This window comes from Mangifera indica, unplaced genomic scaffold, assembly GCF_011075055.1.
Source record: "Mangifera indica cultivar Alphonso unplaced genomic scaffold, CATAS_Mindica_2.1 Un_0042, whole genome shotgun sequence".
Classification (NCBI taxonomy): domain Eukaryota; kingdom Viridiplantae; phylum Streptophyta; class Magnoliopsida; order Sapindales; family Anacardiaceae; genus Mangifera; species Mangifera indica.
In genome coordinates, this window is record NW_025401134.1 from 155,930 (window position 1) to 176,685 (window position 20,756).

Below are 20,756 nucleotides of genomic sequence, written 5' to 3' on the forward strand. Positions count from 1 at the left end.
CTGTAGAGGCTGCTGCTTGCATCGTTTTATCCAAAAATGAATCTTACCTTATGTCTACCTTTGGTGGAAAGGTTTCCTTGTTTAACATGATAACATTCGAGGTAAGTTAATGCACCTATCCAAATTCAAACTCTGTATTTGATATAGGATCAACAAGTTATGCTTGATAAGATAATGCTTTTGCAATATATTGAGATTCCGCATGACTAAATGAGATTGCTTACTGTGTCTCAAGTCATGAGAATGTTCATGCCCCTACTCCCAGCAACTACCTTTTTGGCGTTCCATCCTCAAGATAATATTATTGCCGTTGGGATGGAGGATTCTACGATTCACATAGACAATGTTAGAGTTAGGGTGAAGTTTCTTACTTGATTTGTCATCCTCAAGATAATCTAGTCAATAGCTTTCTTGATTATCTAAAGCTTATTGCATGATATATAATGTTGAAGCATAATTAATGTTGAATGTTGGTGGCAGGTTATAACCAAACTCAAGGGTCACCAAAATCAAATCACGAGACTTGTATTTTCCTAAACTTTAAAGGCACTGATGTTTTCATGGGTTCATGCACAGATGAGAGTCTAACTAATATAAAATTCAATATTTTAATGTTTATCGCTATTAGTTATTTCTTTTATTTATTTTGGATGCTGTAAGTTTTTGTCAAGAGTAAGAAAACTAGCACATTTGAACATCAAGGGCTCGGTTTATGGACTGTTTGCTTATCTGGGGAGTAAAATACTTTCTTTGCAACCCTGTTAGATAGCATGAAAGCTGTAATTTGAGATTGATCTTAATCTATTGAGGGTAAAACTGGATGCATACTACGAGCTTTATTTTTTCGGTTAAATATTCATATGTAGTTGAATTGCCATGTATATATAGTCTTCTTGTATGTTTCCTTCTCAGTAATAGGTGTTGATAAGTGCCCAAGTATAAGTTGTTGTTGTCTGAATAGGTGAAGTTGAATTATGAAATCGGGTTGAGGAAACTTCTAATGCAAAGATCTTTCAATGAAAGTGTTTTTTTTGAATTATTCTTTTACATAAATCTGGTTATCTTGGTTGGTGTCATAGATTAAATGTCAGTATTGGGTTTGCTCTTGTCAGTTGAAATTTTTTAAATGGCTTCTAGATCACGATGTTATTTAACAGAATATTGTGCCAAGTGAACCAAGTGTTTTGAGTTCAAACCCCTTAGCTGTAATGTTAAATCAAAATAAGTTGTGGGGGACGAAACTAAACTTAAGTTATATCAGTTTTACTAGTGAAATTAAGAAAAGGAAAGTATTATATATCCAGGAAAGCTAGTCACTTACAAATGAAAAGTGAATCTATTTTACCGCAAGTTTTAATTCATCCCCCAGTTAATTCTAAATGCTATTTAATTTCAGTCAAGGTCCCAAAAATTAAGTTGAAGATTAATCTTTATTGCTATCTCTACCTTTTTTCACTTCTGTTTTTTATATTCAATTAATTTGATGCAGCTATGTATGTGGAACATTGATACATGGGAGAAGCTGAAATCAAGGTTCATACAAGCGCCAGTTGGCCGTCAATCCCCTTTGGTTGGAGAAACTAAAGTCCAGTTCTATAATTTTCAAACACATCTATTGGTGGTTCATGATAGTCAAATTTCCATTTATGACAGCAAGCTCAAATGTTCAGATTCAGTAAGTTTTGCTCCCATCTGATCTAGTTGTAGTGTGTCATCAGTTCACACTCTCTCTTTTAATAAACTTTCCTTATGATAATTCTATTAAAGTGCGTGGAAACATAGCATCTCAATTATATAGGTTAGTGAGCATAAAAGATTATGTAGCTTATTATCATCATTGTACTTATTTCCACCTTAATCAGCTAGAGTAAAACTTACTAGAATGCATTTCTATGGGTAGTATGCTAGAAACCTTGTCCTAGTGCATGGCTTATTGCACTTTGATGGAAGTTTTATTGCTAGTGCTGCAACATGTATGGCAAATCTTACTATGCTCTTATGCTATGATTTTATAACTTGTGGTGGTCTCCAAAAGATACACTACCTGCTCCCATTTCAAGTGCAATATATTCATGGGATTGTTTACTGGTGTATGCTGGTTTTTGTGATGGTTCTGTTGGAGTCTTTGATGCGGACAATTTAAGGCTGCGATATAGAATAACACCTTCTGCCTATACCCCTTCCTTCACTGGGTAAGTGCATTATTCTAAATAAAAACCAGTTCAAAGGTTTCAAAACATTTTCATTTATTTCCTTGTATCAAAATCTCAAAGCAATAGAATCCATCCCTCATTGACTATATATTCTGCAGCAGCAACACTACCACCTATACTTTTGTTATAATGGCTCATCCACCTGAACCTAATCAAATTGCTCACGGCATGAGTAATGGAGCAGTGCACGTAGTTGAGCTTCTTGATATCCAATTGAAGAAATTGACATTAAGTGGAAGAGATATCATGTTAATTTGACAAGAAAAATTGAAAAAGAACTTTAACAAAGTAGAAATTCTTAAATTAATTAAGGATGAATATGCACATATTTCAATTCATATCCTTCAAAAATTTATCAATGTTAAAAAACTCATTAAGTGTGAGTTCATACAAAGAAATATTCTCATGTGGAGAAGGTGAGAAGTAAGTTGGAGCACTTGTAAAATTAAAAGTTTTAAAATTGAAGGAACTTTTTAATTTAAAGTGCATTTGGAAAAAATCAATTCTTCAAAATCTTCATTCTTTAAATGTAAAATATTATCACCATTTGATTATTCTATTGTGTGTCACTATCATCATCTTTTGAAAATCTAACCACTTTGGAGTATTGTGCTACAATGTAGTGCGAAATTTAATGACAATCACAAAAACCAAAGTTTGGTGTGACTAAAAAATTTGTCAATAAGACGATGTGAAATAATAATAGAAGTATTAGAAAATGAAAGAGATATAGAGAAAGACAAAATTGTCTTTGAGAAATTGGAGTTGTCCTTGTTTGATTTAAAAAGTCTCACATGCTTTTATTATGGAAATTACACCTTAAAATTTCCATTCTTCGAATTACTATATGTAAGTGAATGAATAATTCTATATGTACCCAAAATTAATACCCAAAATGATACCCACTGATGTGGCAGCCAACGTGGCATATGCCATTTCATCTGCCCATGTTGACAACTTACCACATCAGCGGAAAAAAGAATAACAAAAAAATTAATGGAATTTCTTATTTTTATAAAATAAACCACTTTCTCCGTGTTCAGGGCACAAAAGCAGCCAACCACCATGAAAGTAGCAGCCAACCACCATCAACCCAAACTCATGTTTAACCGTAATCCACTATCATTCGTCGGGACCACCGTTGGTCATCGCTTGTTGGAACCATCGTTGATTGTTGTTCTTCGGAAACTGCTTCTCCAAAAGTTGGATTTGTTGCAAAGTGTGACTTCACCGGAGCCTTTATCAGAGCAACTAAGGTTGGGTTTTTTGTTATTCTTTTTTATAATTAGAAAAAAGTTATCTCTGATTGATTAATTAATTGAAAAGAGAAACTTGTCTAGCAGTGGGTATTGTGAAGAGAGAGTGGCTATCTGAAACAGAGAAAATTGTGAATTTCAAACCATTAAGTGGCCGTTTGGAGTAAGACTTGGATTGGATTAATTTTTCATTACAGGATTAGACTATTTGTTTTTTTTTCAGTTCAGGAATAGGTTGGATCGAACTAAATTAGATTATTAGATTTATTATACAATTTTCCCTTTACAGTTAATTACCTTTAGAATTTTCTTTTCTTAAGAAATTATCTTTAAGAAATTCTCTGTGTTTAACCCTTAATTGAAAAGAGAAAGTTGAAGAAGGCAGCACTTTGTTGGGTGTAAAATCAGCCGATGTAATGTTGTGACTTTAGACTTTCATTTTTCAAGGCAGTGTAGGTATCCAATTTAGGTTTTTTAAGTTAATTGGATGTGGGATTCTTCAAACCAAAACCAAACCTTTCAAGGCAGTGCATGTGTCCAATTTAGGCGGTGTGGGTTTCATTTTTGTCATCAAATTATTATTTTTTTGTTGTTCTTTATATTCTTAGGTGGTTGATTGTTGATTATTATTGATGTTATTATACTATGGTAAAATTGTTGAATGCCCTGAACACGGAGAAAATATTAAAGGTTATTTTAGCTAAAGAGAATTTGGCCATGGATGTTGATTCAGAAGATGAATACTTTGGTCTTGATATAAAGGCATAGGGTTTCCCTCTCTCATTTTTTTAAAGTTTTCTGTATATATTCTTTATCTAAAAATGAAACTTTTACTTATAAGTAAAATAGATTTGATGTTAATTATTATTTTTATTTTTAAACTTTGTGTGTGTTACTGTGGATAATAAATTTTTAGTTGGTTGTAAGTTTACATGATTTCTACAAGCATGACAAACACCAGTTGGTTTGTCATATTGATTTTGTTAATGTCAATTGCATAGGTATCGACACAGTTAAAGAAATAGTCCTTGGAAAATAGAAATCAACCTAGGGCATTTGAAATCTGATAATTGCTTCTTCCCTCAGTCCTATGGTGGTGCATTATGACCTCTCATGTCTGAAATTGAAGAATGTAATATGCCTTTTGTAACTTGTCTTCATCCAGTATACTTCGCTTAAATTCATATATGTGTGCTTCAAGTTGCACTATATTTAACTAAAATTGATAATTTGTGCTAATGGTTTCAGGAATTGAAGAATGTATATCCAGGAATTGCCCCCACCATATATATCCAGGAATTGGCACGGGTTGTATATCCCGGAGTGGCTTCCTATAGATCAAATTTCAAATGCCTTTGGTTGCACAAAATATCAAATTTTGTGGTTAAGAAATCTGTATAAGAATTTATGAATCTTACCCCTTAATATTCAATTCATTATTTTGCCCTCTTAGTCAAGAACTTTACCATTATTCAATTCATTATGAGAATTGGCATAGAATTGAATATGTGTATCCAGGATTTGTGATTAAGGAATTCTTAAGCTACCTAGTGCATTTGAAATTTGATATTTTGTAACCAGTCCAAGAGCCCTGGTAATGCAAAAATGCAGGTTCATGGATACTCAGTCTGCCCAGTCTTACTCCATTAATTCAGGTCCCTACAGGGGTAAAATTAAATTTGTCGATGCCCATTCTAACCAAAGTTCAAACTGCCCAGATTTTTTCCAGAATTGTGCTATGACAGTTACCCAACTTCTGCAAATCTCAGTCTTCACTATACAGCTTCAGTCAGCAGATTTCTAGAATTTCTAACACTGCCCAAATACATTCCAAGAAGATTTTGCTGGAAGAAAAAGGCCCAGATTCTACAGTTCTAGTGCCGAGATGCTGTCTCCAAAACCAGCTTTAGCCATACTCCTATACAGCTTGAAAATTCTTTATATAATATTATGATCTATGTTACTTCCTCTAGAAACAGAAGCAAAATGCAACTTGGAGGCATCGGGCTGACTTGGCTGCAGTAACTTTGGTTGGACATCTAGAGATGATAATATGTTTCAAATGTAATATAGAAACATAATGCAAGAAATGTACTTTTTATTGATTTCATGTAATGAGAACCAGTTTATGGATTATATTCAATACAAGCTTTCTTCATTGCTACATATTATAAACTTGTTCACATTACACAGTCCATCAAAACACATCCAGACAAACCATAACCTGCAACTCCCTTTCAGATTCTTCAAATTCTTCAGCTAAAGAGACTTTTGCCCTTCTACTCCCTTTTTATTTGCCTTTTGTTCCATCACAGCTTTAGACTCCTCTTGTTTGCTATCTACTGCTTCTGTTTGTGGTGGACCAGGGGGTTAAGAAACTCTCACTTGCTTGTTTCTTAGGCTGTCATGTGTTTGGTTAGGATAATTTATTCCTTTGATTTTTCTTCACATAAATATGAGTCTAACACAATGCAATAACAAAATGCAAAAGAGATAACTGCTTAGATTAACAAAAATAAACTAAAAACTTATAATTACTGAAAATAAAATTACAAATCAAATTTATATAATGTTACTCTAAATATCAATCATATGTTAAAATCTGTCACATCATCAACTATAAAATCAACAAACTGACTATAAAACATCCCCACTTTTATTATAATATCTGCAAAAGTTTCACAGTTAGTGTTATCTCTATCATAAAGTTATCTTCCATCAATAACATGTTTATATAAAACTAAAAAACTGAGACTTAATTACACATGCACTTGGTAGATCACACCTCAAAAGAACTCTCCTGCAAAATTAAATAAAAGTAATTTGTTATTTATCATGAAACATATGAAAAAAAAAAACAAAACAAAATACTCAATTAGATTAAAATACTAAACTTTTACCTTAATCCTTTTTAATTAATTTTTTGTATACGCAATTTCTTCTCTTTTACTTTGCGGATAATTTGATCAACTTTTGATTGTTTTCTTTTGAATGGAGGACGACCCTTGCTACGAACAGCCTGTGGAGTAAGAATTTTATTGTCGCCCTCATTGGAAGTTCCATCACCAACTTTAGGATTTGTCATACTATTTGACATGTTTAAACTTTTACAATTCCTATCAACATTTTCACTTGAGATTAACTTGTTCTTCATATCAGTTATAATTGCTATCACCATATTACAATCGTTATCATTATTTGATGTCAAATCTGCAACAACACTGAAGTAATTAAACAATTTATCAAACCTTTGCCCTTCAAGATTAGAGTTCCAACTATTATAACTTATTTTGACCTTGGTATGACACCTGTTTATGTTTTTCCTCCATCGCCTTAAAATGAACTTATCTGGTACATGAGAAATTTGCTTCTCAATTAGCACAACAATTGCATGTCGACATAATATTCCTCTAAACTCAAACATTCGACAATTGCAATGAATATCATAAGTTGATTCATCAAAGCGAACTACAAAAGTAACACGACGATGAGTCTCTCCAACCACAACATCTTCTTGTACTATAAATTCCATATAAGAATCAACCTTTTTAAAAGAAGACAACCCACAATAGATCTTAGCAGCAAGTTCTTGTTGAAATTCTTTGAATTTTGCAATGGTATATGCATCTTGAAATTGTTTCTCCATTGGATAAGTGCTTATGCAAGGGATCCATGATTTGAAAGATTTAAAATCAGCCTCCCTTTCTTTTTCCACTTTATCACGCAATGCATTTTCATATTGTTCCACAAACTGTTTTAAAGTGGTTTTTGAATTGACATAACCATCAAAGAATGAATGCATACTTTCACTGCGCTGCGTGGTAGACATACCTGCCCAAAAAGTATCCTTTAGAAAAGCGGGCACCCAACGTCGTCTTTCATTATATAATCCAAGTAGCCATGCATTGTTGAGAAGGTTGTATTTATCAATGAACTTATTCCAGCGTTCTTCAAACTCATCACTTGTTAACGAATCATACACAATATTTTGCAAAGAAAACTTAATATGTTCATATTCACAATAACCTCTCAATTTTTCAGGCAACTTCTTCATTATATGCCACAAACACCATCTATGTCGTGTATTGGGGAACACAATCTCAATTGCATTTTGCATTGCCTTGTCTTGATCAGTAATTATTGCCTTAGGAGCACAATTGGACATACACGCAAGCCAAGATTTAAAAAGCCATACAAATGTCTCTGTGTCCTCATTAGAGATTAACCCACAACCAAATAATATTGAATGACCATGATGATCCACTCCAACGAAAGCACCAAACGGCATATCATATTTGTTGGTCAAATATGTGGTGTCAAATGTCACAACATCACCGAATTCTTTAAAAGCGGCCCTACTTCTCGCATCCACCCATAAAACATTTTTAAGACGACCCTCTTCATCTAAATCCATTGTGTTGAAGAAATTTGAATTCTCACTTTGCATTTTAAGAAAATATTTCTGAATTGCAGAAGCATCTCCAACACCAAGTCGTAGCCTCCTTACCTTTTCAATATAATTCCTACAATCTTTCTGTAAGAATGGCAAATTTTCAGCACCGCCTGCTTCAACTATTAAGGTATTGAAATTTTTATTTGGTCTAATGCCAGCCCTATCATTCACTTCAAGTTTCCTTTTCACAGATGGATGTATTATTCGATTGCTCTTAAAGTATCTAGTCTTGGCAGGACTACTGAGTTCATGGTTATGATCTAATATAACTGAAGATATTGTCCATTTACCATCGAAACGTATGCTTGCACGAATTCGCGCCTTGCAATCTGTTTTTGTCATTGGATGCATTTTAAAAGCATTCCTACAATTACTTCTAGCCTTCCCATGACAAGAACAAGCCAACGCCACATATTTTACATCTCCATCATCTCCTTTTGTTGTAGATCGTATAATAGCTTCAAAACCCTTCTTATTTTCATAGCTTTTATAGTCTTGAACAAGATTCTCTAACAAATCATAAACCATTCCAGGCTTAGGCTCCCATTCCTCTTCTAAACTTCTTGTATAATCAGTTTCTTCAAAATGATTATCCTAATTCATTGATATTTAATTAGTTAGAATTAGAATAAAATAATCCTATGAAAAATGTAAAAACAAAACCTAAAAAATAAAATAAAATCATATTGATGAATAAAAAAATGATTATAAAGAAATAGAAGTACCCCAATAACATTGAAATGAGAAGAAGTGTTCTTGGAATTTGTTTGACTGCACTCCTCCATTTTTGAAATTCTGATGCAATATCAATACCAAGTTTAAATTACTGAATAAAGAGTAACTAATTTTAGCAATTATTGAACCATACTAACATTCTGAACTGCTAACATTCTGAACTAACATTCTGAACTAAAAAAAAAAAGTCATAATGCCTACTAACATTCTGAACTAATAAGTAGATTTAAAAGGTTGGTATACGATTTTGACATCGATTTAACCATTTCGAATTATTGAACCATAGCATCTTTGAATCCTAAACTAAACATAAAATTGGTTTCTTCGGAAAATGATTATAATTTCAAAAGATCGTACTTAAAAAATAAATATGATCATTATTAACTCACCAATCACAAATCACATAAAAACATAACTATATTATATTAAAATTGAAATATTAACAATCATATATATCACTAAAAAAAATTCTGACTAATCAATATACAATTAAAAGGCCTTCAGGAAGCTTAACCGAAAATGAAAAACTTACCTTGACCCAACTTTGAAGAACCAAATTGAAGCTTTATATGGTAAGAGATTGGGCACAAAATTTTAAAAAATCCCCAAAAAAAAATATATTTATCAATATCAATTAAGGGTTATACAGAGATAATTTCTTGAAGATATATAATTTCCTGAAGGTAATTTCTCAAGAAAAGAAAATTCTAAAGGTAATTAACTGTAAAGGGAAAATTGTATATTAAATTTAACAATCCAATTCTATTCGATACAGTATATTCTTGAACTGAAAAAAAAAAAAAAAAGAACAAGTCTAATCCTATACTAAAAAATTAATCCAATCCAATGTCTTACTCCATAGGGCCACTTAATGATTTGGCATTCACAATTTTCTCTATTTCCGATAGCTACTCTATGTCTTCATAATACCCACTGCTAGACAATTTTCTCTTTTCAATTAATTAATCAATCAGAGATATCTTTTTCTAATTATAAAAAAGAATAACAAAAAACCCAACCTTAGTTGCTCTGATGAAGGCTCCGGTGAAGTCACACTTTGCAACAAATCCAACTTTGAAGAAGAAGTTAAATCCTCTGACATCTCCAGCAAATGAAGTCCGATGATGGTTTCAAAGAGCTGACAATCGATGGCGGTTCCAAAAAGTGATGGATGATGCTGGTTATGGTTAAACACGAGTTTGGGTTGATGGTGGTTGGCTGTTGTTTACGTGATTGCTGTTTGAGAAAGTGGGTTTGTTTTAGAAAGATATGGCACAATCAATTACATTTTTTGAAGAAATTTTATCCTCTGATGTGGCAAATTGCCAATGTGGCAGATGAGATGTCATATGCCATGTTGGCTGCCACATCAGTGGGTATTATTTTGTGTACCAAGCTTGGGTACATGTAGCTTTGCTCGTAAGTGAATACTCCAAGATGAAGACTTTCTCTGGAGAAAACTTTAAAATGTCAAAGTTACAAAAGGTGAACTAGAAAGATTATACAACAATTACAAAATAGTATATATCCATTTATTTAACAATATATATATATATTTGTAGAATTTTTCTTCTCATTTATTGAATATATACTAGTCAATCATCAATATTCTTTATTATTGATTTTTTTTCTTTAATTAAAATACTCTAAGTGCATATACAGTTTATGTGTGTTTTAGAAGTATTGAGGTGGTTGTTGAGGAAATTCTTAGTCTTCTTTTTATTGAATATTATGATCATTTTAGAGTTTGAAAGTAGCATTAATTCTTTGTAGTTTTTGTTTTTCAATTAAATTTATGTATTTTTTTAATACGATTACAGATTGTTCAAAGTTATGGGAAAGATTTCCACCAATACTACTATAGCAAACTACAAAACTATAAGGTAAGCACTTGTATAATTTTCACTGTAAAATCATATGGTAACAAGCTACCAACACAGGAGCCAACCCTACTTCAATGTCTCCCATAGACACGTCATACGAATTCAAAGCTTAGCCCTATAAGGCCCAATCTGATATTGTAACATATCGAGCCTAGTTCATGGGCCTTTTAGGCCAAGTTATGAGCTTTAATATTAAGTTTATGGATCTACTTGACCCCACCATTACTATTAAAAAAAAGAGCAATACTATGTATACTCATTTTTTGTACACAATTAATATATACATTGATGTGTCATCATATAATTAGGTGATTTTAAAACATGTGTCATCATATGATAAAAAAATATTCAATCACATGATAACAGATCATCTGTGTACACAAATTGTGTATCAAAAATGGATACACATAGTTTTATTGTAAAAAAATATATGGCAAAAGGGCTCGAAGCAAAAGCCCCTTTGTGGCAAAAGCCTTTAAGCTTTTTTTTTTTTTTAATTTTTTAATTCATTTATTTTTCTCTATATAAACCAATCCAACTCTTCATCAATTTCAATTTCTCTCAGTCTCAATTTTTTTATTATATTCTCAATCTCATTTTCTTTTATCAACTCTCTTTCAAAAATTATCTAAATTCACAAATAATAATTCTTTATATTTATAATTTCATTTTTATTTCAATTTTATCGTTACAAAATATTACAAATAGATCCAATGTCAAAAGGATTCAGAGATTTAGATATTAAAAATGAGTAGATAAATGGTATAGTATATATATTTTATTAATGTTTGTAATTTATACAGTATATAAATTAATTTATTTGTACTATATTATAAATTTATAATTTGTTATCATATAACCACAATATTTATTTGCTAGAAATGAAAGATTATAAATAAAATATTTGAGATATTATTCTCTATTTTAATAATTGAAAAGTAATTCGTATTTAAAAATTTTAAAAACTTTGTTTAAATAGGAGGATCCATTTAAGGCCGATCCGATCCGAAAGTTCATTACTGTATGAGTCTACCCCTGCCCATAAGCCCAATGGACCAAGCCAGGGCCGACCTAGCCCGGCCTATTGCCATATCTCCCATGTTCGAATTCTCAAATATGGAAATTTCTTTTCATTTACTAATTTCGCAGTTGTATAATTTTCATTTTCTCTGTCATTTTTCAAAAAAATAATAATTAAAAACAATTTCTCAAATGGATACCGCTTCCCTAAATGCAACAACCACTGAAGGCTGAAGCCCTGCTTTTCATCCCGCCATCACATCCAATGGCCCGAATTCTCTAATATGGCAATTTCCTTTCATTTAATATTCATTCTTTCGACACTAACAGAAGTTCAATGTCACTGTGGAAGATTCTTCAGACTTTTGTCATCTTCAGAACTCTATCAATACCCTATGTTGATCTATGATCATGCTTGTTATTAAATTTTGTCGTTGTAGATGTAAAAGGTGATCAAGGAGCGAGTGGAATGAAGGATTTGGACATAAACCAAGTGTTGTCAGGAGGAGGAGAAGAGGACTGGAACATGACGGCGAGAATGGAAGAAAGCATCAATGGATGTCCTCTATCCTGTGAGTGACTTATGTTGATGACTCTATCCTGACTCTAGTAAGTCTGCTCTAGTATCCAGCTTCATGCTTCAGTTTACTGTCATTTTCAAACAACCCATAAAGACTGCACGGGTCCTCTCCCTTCTGTTCTCTGTAACCCTTACAAAACCGTTGACAGTTTGTCTGCTTAAATGCCAGAAATTCAGCTTATTTTTGTCGTCTCAAATATATAGCAAAGATCCAATTTTTGTTATAATTTGATTTTACATTTGATTTCTTATCTGGTTCATGTAATTAAGCGAAGGTAACTTTGCGACTATTTCACGTATGGATTTAAATGTCTAGTAATTCTATTCCCCTTTGGATATGGGTTTCTGTAGTGCTTCTGTTTTGTTCAATAGTTGAATTTGCAGTGCTTCTGTTTTCGTCAACAGTTGACAGGGGAAGTTCTGATTTAATTGGTAAGAAGGTACTCTTTTGTTTTGATTTGATTGTTAAGGTCCTTAAAATGCTGCACATTGAATGGGAGCTTTACATGTTCTCAAGTAAGCCATGAAATAACTCTGCCAACAGACCTTATATGCCCAATTGATCAATCATGGAGTTCATTAGTTGATATCTCCTTGGACACCATCTTTCCATTTTTCTCGTTTCTACTGTTCAACTAAATCGCAAAATTATTTATCAAACACAATCTTAGTCATAATCTCATATTAATTTTATGTGATTTTATTTTGTACTGTCTGTTTTTGTTTAATTTCAGCACTGTAGTTTTGTTTTACAATTACTTTTCAGATATCAACACAACGATCATTTTCTATAGCTTCTGCTGTTATTTCATTGTTTTATTCTCTATGATTAGAAATTGGATTCTGTAAAAAATTCCAGTTGGCCTAACTACACAACCTTCAAAATGAAGACTCTTTACAGTTTGTGTCTTTGCCAATGCTGTTGTTGAAAGATTGGTTTTTTATGGTGGTCTTATTAAGTCTCAGCTCAAACATCTAGTTTAGGAAATGTGGTTCACTTGAAGAGAACGTGCTTAATTGTAGTACTGTTGTAAATGTTCTGGGTTCTGAGCAAGCTTGTAACTTTAGTTGTTTTGCTTACTGAAAGCTCAATTCTTTTTATCTTATTGTGATTTCATAAGTTTGTGCTCACCATTGAACACATGTACTTCACTTTTGGAAGAAATCTACTTGATTGAAGTATTTATAAGCTAATTGAAGTACCTGTGTTGTAATTATTTTGGCTTGCAAGAAAATTTGTAACTTTACTAATGCTCAGTTTTTGATATATTGAGTCATTGGTTTGCCTCTAGATATTTAAACTCAGCATTTAGTTGAGCAAATGTACGTCACTTTAACAAGTCTAATTAATTGAAGTACTCATAAGTTAGTATCAATTTGCTTTTTCATATTAGTTTTAATTTATTTTTCAATGCTAAGATCGATAATGCTATATGTTTTCTGTTTCTAAGTGTGAATAGAGTTGTATGTAGTAGTTGTTTGCCTTGTGTTTAACTGTTAAAGGTTTATCTTTGTAGAGTTGGCATGGTGTTGCCAACTGTAGAGGTGAGATATAAGAATTTGAGATTGGAAGCTGACTGTGAGATTGTTCACAGAAAGCCCCTCCCAACTCTATGGAATTCTCTTATAGATTCACTTTTGCTCATTTTCTGTTGAGCCATAAATTGAATTCATATAGGTGCTATTTTGGCTGTAAATGATGTTTTAAATTTTATTACTGAGAGCTTTAAATATATGGTCGTTGCTTTAGATTTGTCATTGTCGAAAATTCTTTCAGATGCAGCTTACTTGATGTTTTGAATGATTATTTTATTGGTTAGTTGATATTGAAACCATGTTTCATAAGTCCTCCCAGAGCTTACAGGTTCAAAGTCAAATCAAGTTCAGATAACCATCATTAATGATATTAGTGGCATCATTGAGCCTGGAAGGTAATATGGGAATATTTATTGTTAGTAAAATTAACTCCATTTATGAATTGACATAATCTGTTTTGGGTCAACCATAATGAATGTCCATTATATATGTAGTTGAATTGTCATTGTGGAATTCCAATGGTTTATTGTAAATTGATATTACCTTTCACTTATAAAGAATACATTGACCTTTCTAATTTTATCTTCTGCTTCTTGACTTCCAGTATTAGTCATACGAATAAATCTATAACTAAATATCTAACTTGCTTAAACGGAACAGAATCATAAAAGAAAAGCTCGAGACATCACAAGTACACGTCTTTGATAGGTTTCCTGTACTGTTGACTTCGAGTATTAGTTATATGAATAAATCTATAATTAAATATCTAACTTGCTTAAACTAAATAGAATCATAAAAGAAAAGCTTGAGAGATCACAATTTTGTAGTATTTGTTTATACCTCTTCTACAGTACTGTTGTATTCTGCTGCACAAAACCAAAGTTTCTCTCCTTTATCTTACAGAGAGTATTTAGCTTATATTTTTCGATTACCCTGTAGCTTTTTCCAAAAGGATCAAGTCTATTTGTAGTCATATGTTTATTTACTTCTAGCTTGATGCAAGATAAAACATTTTCAGTTATCTTAGTTTGATTTCCTAATTTATTCAGTTTTGCTTCTATTTTTTTCAGCTAATTTACTTCTCTATGGTGTGTTATCATAGTTTGATTTCCTGATGTACCCAGTTTTGCTTCTGCTTTCTGCAAATGTAACAGGGGAAAAGTTTTCTTCAGTGGTTACTGGTTGGATGAGTTTGTTCCCAGAAAATGTCTGCTTATATATGCCAAGAAAATCTGCATTTTGCACAAATGACTAGGGGAAACATTTGATTTTTCTACCTGATATCTTTGTGTTGGAAACCGAGGAAGTAGGCTTCTCTAAATTCAATTCAATAAAGTTTTGGTCATAGCTACCTCAACAATTCCCATGAGTAGTTGATAGGTACAGAGTTGTTTTTCTTTTCTGCCTGTGCAGATTTGATGATGGAAGTCAATAAAAGAGAGGCGTCAGCAATTGTTCCGGAAGTAGACATAGATACTTTCATGAAGGTATCTTCATTATATTTAATGTCATGTTTATACTAGATGTTTTGTGCTATATGATGTTGCTACATGGGTCAAATATTCATGGCAATGGTAGTTATTACGTGCAATTTCTACCAAAGGGAAAAAAACAACCCTTCAAACAGATCATGCTTTAACTGTCTTCAGACTTCCCAGGTCCTTGGACTCGATATTTTCGCTGACATAATGGTGAGAGTTGAGATGAGAAGAGGCATCTCTGGAGGTCAAAATAGGACACTGAGAACTGGTAATTTTTTATAAATGCATCTGCTCCACTTTGTAGTATTGTTTAATGGTATAGATGATTCAAAGGATTAGATGCCTTATTCCCACAAAAACTTATTTATGGGTGAAATATGAAATGGTTTAGATAGTTCAACTGCATATCAGATTGTTGCTTGTCTGCAGCAGCTGGTGCATATCTGTTACATATCTGTTACGAATCCAGCCACATTTTCACCAAAATCAGCCAACAACCAACAGATAAACAAAATAGAAAACATTTTATTCTTATTAGTTGTATTTAATGGATAAACCAAACAATTCAAAGAGTTGGGGTCTCCCATTTCTGGCCATTTGAGATGTTAAAGACCGCCCATAATCAACCCTAAAGCTGCCCACAACCCTAGTGTTGAGCCTGGAAAGTAATATAAAAGATTTATTGTTGGTAAAATTAACTCCATTTATGACTTGACATAATCCATTTTATGTCAACCATACTGATTTTCCATTATATATGTAGCTGAATTGTCATTGTGGAATTGTAATGGTTTGTTCCCGTCTCTCCAAAGAACAATCTTGTCTTCTCAAAGAAAGTTTCAGGCAAAACCATGCATTAAACATCCTCTTAACTTCACCCTTTCTCTCCTTTTCTTTCTTTCTTTAACTGATAAAACACCCTGTTGACAATAAATGTTCTGCTTTTAATGTCTTGATTTCCTAATTTACTTAGTTTTGCTTCTGTTATCTTCAACTATGTTACGTCTCTATTTGTGTGCTATCTTAGTTTGATTTCCTAATGTACTCAGTTTTGTCTATGCTTTCTTCAAAGGTAACCAGGGAAAAGTGTCCTGCAATGGTTACTTGTTGGATGAGTTTGTCAGGCAGAAATCGTCAGCTTATATAAGCCAAGCAGATCTGCATCTTGCTGTAATGACTGAGGGAAACACTTGAATTTTCTGCCTGATGTCTTGGTGTTGGAAACTAAGGAAGTAGGCTTCCTTCAATTTAATTCAATGAAGTTTTAATCATAGCCACCTTATGAATACCCATGAGTAGTGGATAGGTACAGAGCTATTCTTTTTTCTGCCTGTGCAGATATGATGATGGAAGTCAGTAAAAGAGAGGAGGCTGGAATTGTTCCAGATCCAGATGTAGATACTTGCATGAAAGTATATTCAGCATATTATTCTTGTTTATCTAATTTTATCTCATTTATCGATTCGTTATGTTTCAACAACTATTTTTTGATCAGTCAGTGCACCAATATCCAAAGTTTATCATCAAGTATTCTACAAAATGACAGTATACTGAATTCTTAGGATTACCTTTGTAAATTTTTTGTAGCAAAGAAAATGATTACATACTCAGGATATAAATTCCTAAACAATATGTTTAAATTCACTTTTTAAATCAGTTAAATGCGGTGGCTGCAGAAAGCTTCTCACTTTCTGGTGGCTGAGGTTCTGATATTTAACTGATTGTTATGGTCTAGGTTCTTCCATCAGCTAACTCTACTTTTCGCTGTGCAACTTACCTCTATATCCATGTTTCGGTTTTTGGCACCAGTCTGCCAGACTCTGGCTCCTGCTATGACAGCTGGTGTTTTTGCTGTACAGTAGTCCTAGTTTTCTTTGGTTTCATTATCACACATGGATAGGCTATTTGGACATTTTCCAATTTGATCCAGAATTATCATCAAACAGGATAAACTTTTGTTGTGTTATTGGTTGCAACCTCCATGTCAAGGTGGTTGAAGTGGGGTTTCTGGATTTCCCCTCTTTCATATGGAGAGATAGGCCTTTTAGTAAAAGAATTTCTTGCTCCTTGGTGGCAAAAGGTGAGCTCTTATAGAAACACTTTTTGGTTTCTCTAATCAAGAAAACTATGCAACAATCTTGTCAGCTAATGAAATTATTTTTTATATATATAGTCAGACGGTAGTTTTATCTATGATAGTGTTTGTGCTATCCACAAACACTACCATAAGGTACTTGAAAGCCGTGGATTAAACTTTGATGAATATTATTTCTGGCTAGCACTGAGCACCTTGTTTGGCTTTGCTTTACTTTTCAACATTGGTTTTATCTTGACCTTAAGTTTCTTGAAGCATAACTTCATCTTGTTATCATATATTAACTTAAGAAGAGTCAATGCCACTCAAGTTTGTTCACCCAATCTAATTCAAATGCAGCTTTCTGAAGAAAAGTTGGCCAAGATTCAAGGAAGTTAAGATTTCAGTGATAGTAAACTTGTGGAATAGAAGTCTAGGAATTCTCCTACAAAAGGTGATTTTAATTTCTTACTTTCAGTTTCAGATTTTTAACCATTCTTGTTCTGATTGTCTTTATTTCACTTTAATTTTTTACATTATTTTCTTTCTTGTCTTATCTTAATTAAAAGGCGGGATGGTCTTACCTTTTGATTATCAATAATATTTCAGTATATGAACTATTATGTTTGACATTCCTGCGGTAGCCATTCTGCATTCAAGAACAATTATTTCCATTGCATGATATTCAAAGGCATCATATCTCATTCACTCATTTTGAGAAGAAGAAACTCCAAACTGCTTTCTCATATTTCTGTTGGATTAAGGCCTGGTGTGCTTTCAGCATTGATGGGTGTTAGTGAAGCTGGAAAATCCACTCTTCTGGATTTTGGCCAAAGGATGTTGTGTTGATAACAAACTTGTGCTTCTTGCTTTAATCTCTTATGAATCAATCAGTAAGGGTTTGTTAGTACTGAAAGCTCTGAGCTCATTCTTCTGGAAAACCTAACTGAGGTAATCCAATTGTCATGAATTGAGTAATCTGTGTTTGTTTGATTGATTTTCAAAGGCTTAGATTTGGACTGACCGGGATTACCAACCTGGACACTCAGAAAATGTTTATAAACTAATGAAAGCTCTGTTTTTCACTCAATGAATCCTCAACATTTTCATCACACAAATAAAGTTGAGTAATTCATTAATAAAATAGTTATGTGTTAGGCCTCCAATTATGCACATATACAGAAGGAAAGCAAAATAATTAAACGCAAGAAGATCTCAGGCACATAATCAGGAGAAAACAACAAACAATGAGCAGGCAATTCAGAAGACAGCAAAGAGACAAAATCAAGGAAGATAATGGAAGCTGAAATCAAGGCATTAGGGCAGATAACAGCAGCTGGAATCAAGGCCAAAAAACAAGACCAAGATCGAGAGAACAAAGCCAAAACAGACTAGAAAAAGAGAAGATGGGATGAAGAAGAGGCAAGCAAGAATTCAATAATTCTTTAACGGGGATTTACAGCCAAAAGAGGGAGGGCGTTGGCACCTCTACTTTCAATATATTTCTTATAGTTTTTATTACTATTTTTCGTAAGAGAATAAACACATTTCTATGTTCACAGTTAAAATTCAATTGTTAAGAGAGGAATATTGTGAGATGAAAAAGATCACTGGTCTATCAAATTGCTCTTGGCATTGTTGTCATGCCTTTCTGTTTATGTACTCAAATGAGCCTTTTCTTCTATTTATTTTGAGTTATTCTATTGTAAAGATGTTTAATTTATACTTGCACTTCTCTTCCTACAGGCATTATGATTCTGTGCAGTAGAAATTATATTCAAGTTCATATTTTAGGGAAATTAATAGGGTGAATTTATGTGTTGATCGATTGAGTTTTGATTAAGTATAAAATTTAAAAATATTTTAGATATTTTATATTTTGAGATATATAATAAAAAAATAATTTTATATGCATAAGAGAGAAAAAAAATAGATAATTATAATTAATATCCCAAATCCCAATTTTCAGTTGATTGCATATTTTTGTCTGCAGCAATAATTCATGTAATACAGGAAACGGATGTTTGGTTCGGGACTTTAAAAATTATTTTAATAATTTATTTTTTATTATTTATATTACTTTATTTAATTTATTAATAATAAAACATTATAATAATCTTTTATTATTAATTATAATATGATAAATAATATAAATAATAATCTAATTATTATATTAAAATATTATCAAAATAAATCTTAATTTTATTATAATTATATTATTATTTATTAATTTTTAAAATAAAAATAAATTTATTTTTAATTAATATAATAAATTATTTAAAAAATATATATATCCAAAGTATTTGAGTGTTTAAGTAGTGACTGATCTCTTTTGTAATGTAATGGAAACCAGCTCATACTGGCCTGACCTAAATTGCTCAGAGTCATACTGACCTCTTTTATAATATTTGTGTGTACGTAGCAGTAGGGCAGGAGACCAGCTCACTTGCTTTTGCAAGAGCACTATATTTTAATTTCCCACCACAAAAAATAAATGAAGTCATGGTCAATACAATCCTCTTTTTCTTACTTCGGTAAATATTACTTGACCTGCAAAGTTACAATAAATTCATCATTTTACAGTAAGTTACAATTTTCTTCTCTTTCAAAAAAGATTTGGATTATAAAAAAAAAAACACAATTTATTATGATTGAGAATGAGTTTTATATATTTTATATAAAATAACATCATTCCATACATTATAAAATAAAATTATTTTATTTTTTATCTAAAAAATAAAAAAATGACAACTTATAATATTGGTTTAATATAATAAATATATAAAATAACGGTAAAATATAGTTCTCTTCTCTCTAAAAAGGGATTTCGATTTTAAAAGAAAAAACATAATTTATTATGATTGGGAATGAGTTTTATATATTTTATATAAAATAACATTATTCTATACATTGTAAAATGAAATTATTTTATTTTTTCTCAAAAAAATTAAGAAAATATGACAACTTATAATATTGGTTTAGTATGATAAATATATAAAATAACAGTAAGCTACAGTTTCTTCTCTCTCAAAAGGGATTTCGATTTTAAAAAAAACACAATTTATTATGATTGGGAATGAGTTTTATATATTTTATATAAAATAACATATTCTATACATTATAAAATGAAATTATTTTATTTTTTATCAAAAGAATTAAAAAAATATGACAACTTATAATATTGGTTTAGTATGATAAGTATATAAAATACAAGTTTTATACATTTTAGGGTTTAAAGATATAATTAAAGATGTTTAAAAAGATAAAATATGATAAGCATGCGTAATATGCGAATTTACTTACTAAAGATGATAAAGGAATATTTTTACTATTATAATCTATTTACGTATTAAAAGATTATCAAAACACTTTTGATTTTATTATTATTTTATTCTAATTTATTAATTTTTAGGAATAAAAATGCTTCTATTTTCAATTAATATATCAAATAATATGAATGATATTTTAAAATAATTGAATATTTAAGTAAAATTATATTTTAGGATAATTAAACATAATAATAAT

General features: G+C 31.5%; 1 protein-coding gene and 2 long non-coding RNA genes across 6 annotated transcripts; 2 read left to right on the forward strand and 1 right to left on the reverse strand.

Moving 5' to 3' along the window:
• The first annotated feature begins 3,123 nt into the window (after positions 1–3,123).
• Positions 3,124–5,635, forward strand: LOC123206600. Its single transcript, XR_006500096.1, has 2 exons — positions 3,124–3,469; positions 4,718–5,635. It is a non-coding gene; the product is annotated as an uncharacterized LOC123206600 (long non-coding RNA).
• Positions 5,636–6,116: 481 nt separating this feature from the next.
• LOC123206592 (protein FAR-RED IMPAIRED RESPONSE 1-like) lies at positions 6,117–10,057 on the reverse strand. Of its 2 annotated transcripts, XM_044623769.1 has the most exons (4): positions 9,677–10,057; positions 8,648–8,717; positions 6,370–8,516; positions 6,117–6,269 (listed from the first exon to the last, which is right to left on the reverse strand). In XM_044623769.1, the coding sequence occupies exons 1-3, from the start codon at positions 9,757–9,759 to the stop codon at positions 6,381–6,383; spliced, it is 2,289 nt and encodes a 762-aa protein (XP_044479704.1). In that variant the 5' UTR covers positions 9,760–10,057; the 3' UTR covers positions 6,117–6,269; positions 6,370–6,380. The 2 variants fall into 2 exon arrangements, with proteins under 2 accessions (XP_044479704.1, XP_044479705.1); XM_044623770.1 differs by lacking the exon at positions 8,648–8,717.
• A 1,686-nt stretch (positions 10,058–11,743) lies between these two features.
• LOC123206601 lies at positions 11,744–18,971 on the forward strand. Of its 3 annotated transcripts, none has more exons than XR_006500099.1 (7): positions 11,744–14,071; positions 14,831–14,982; positions 15,090–15,163; positions 15,335–15,425; positions 16,230–16,389; positions 16,496–18,182; positions 18,390–18,971. It is a non-coding gene; the product is annotated as an uncharacterized LOC123206601 (long non-coding RNA). The 3 variants fall into 3 exon arrangements; XR_006500098.1 differs by having other exon boundaries at positions 16,496–17,685; positions 17,841–18,971; XR_006500097.1 differs by having other exon boundaries at positions 16,496–18,971.
• The last annotated feature ends 1,785 nt before the right edge of the window (positions 18,972–20,756 follow it).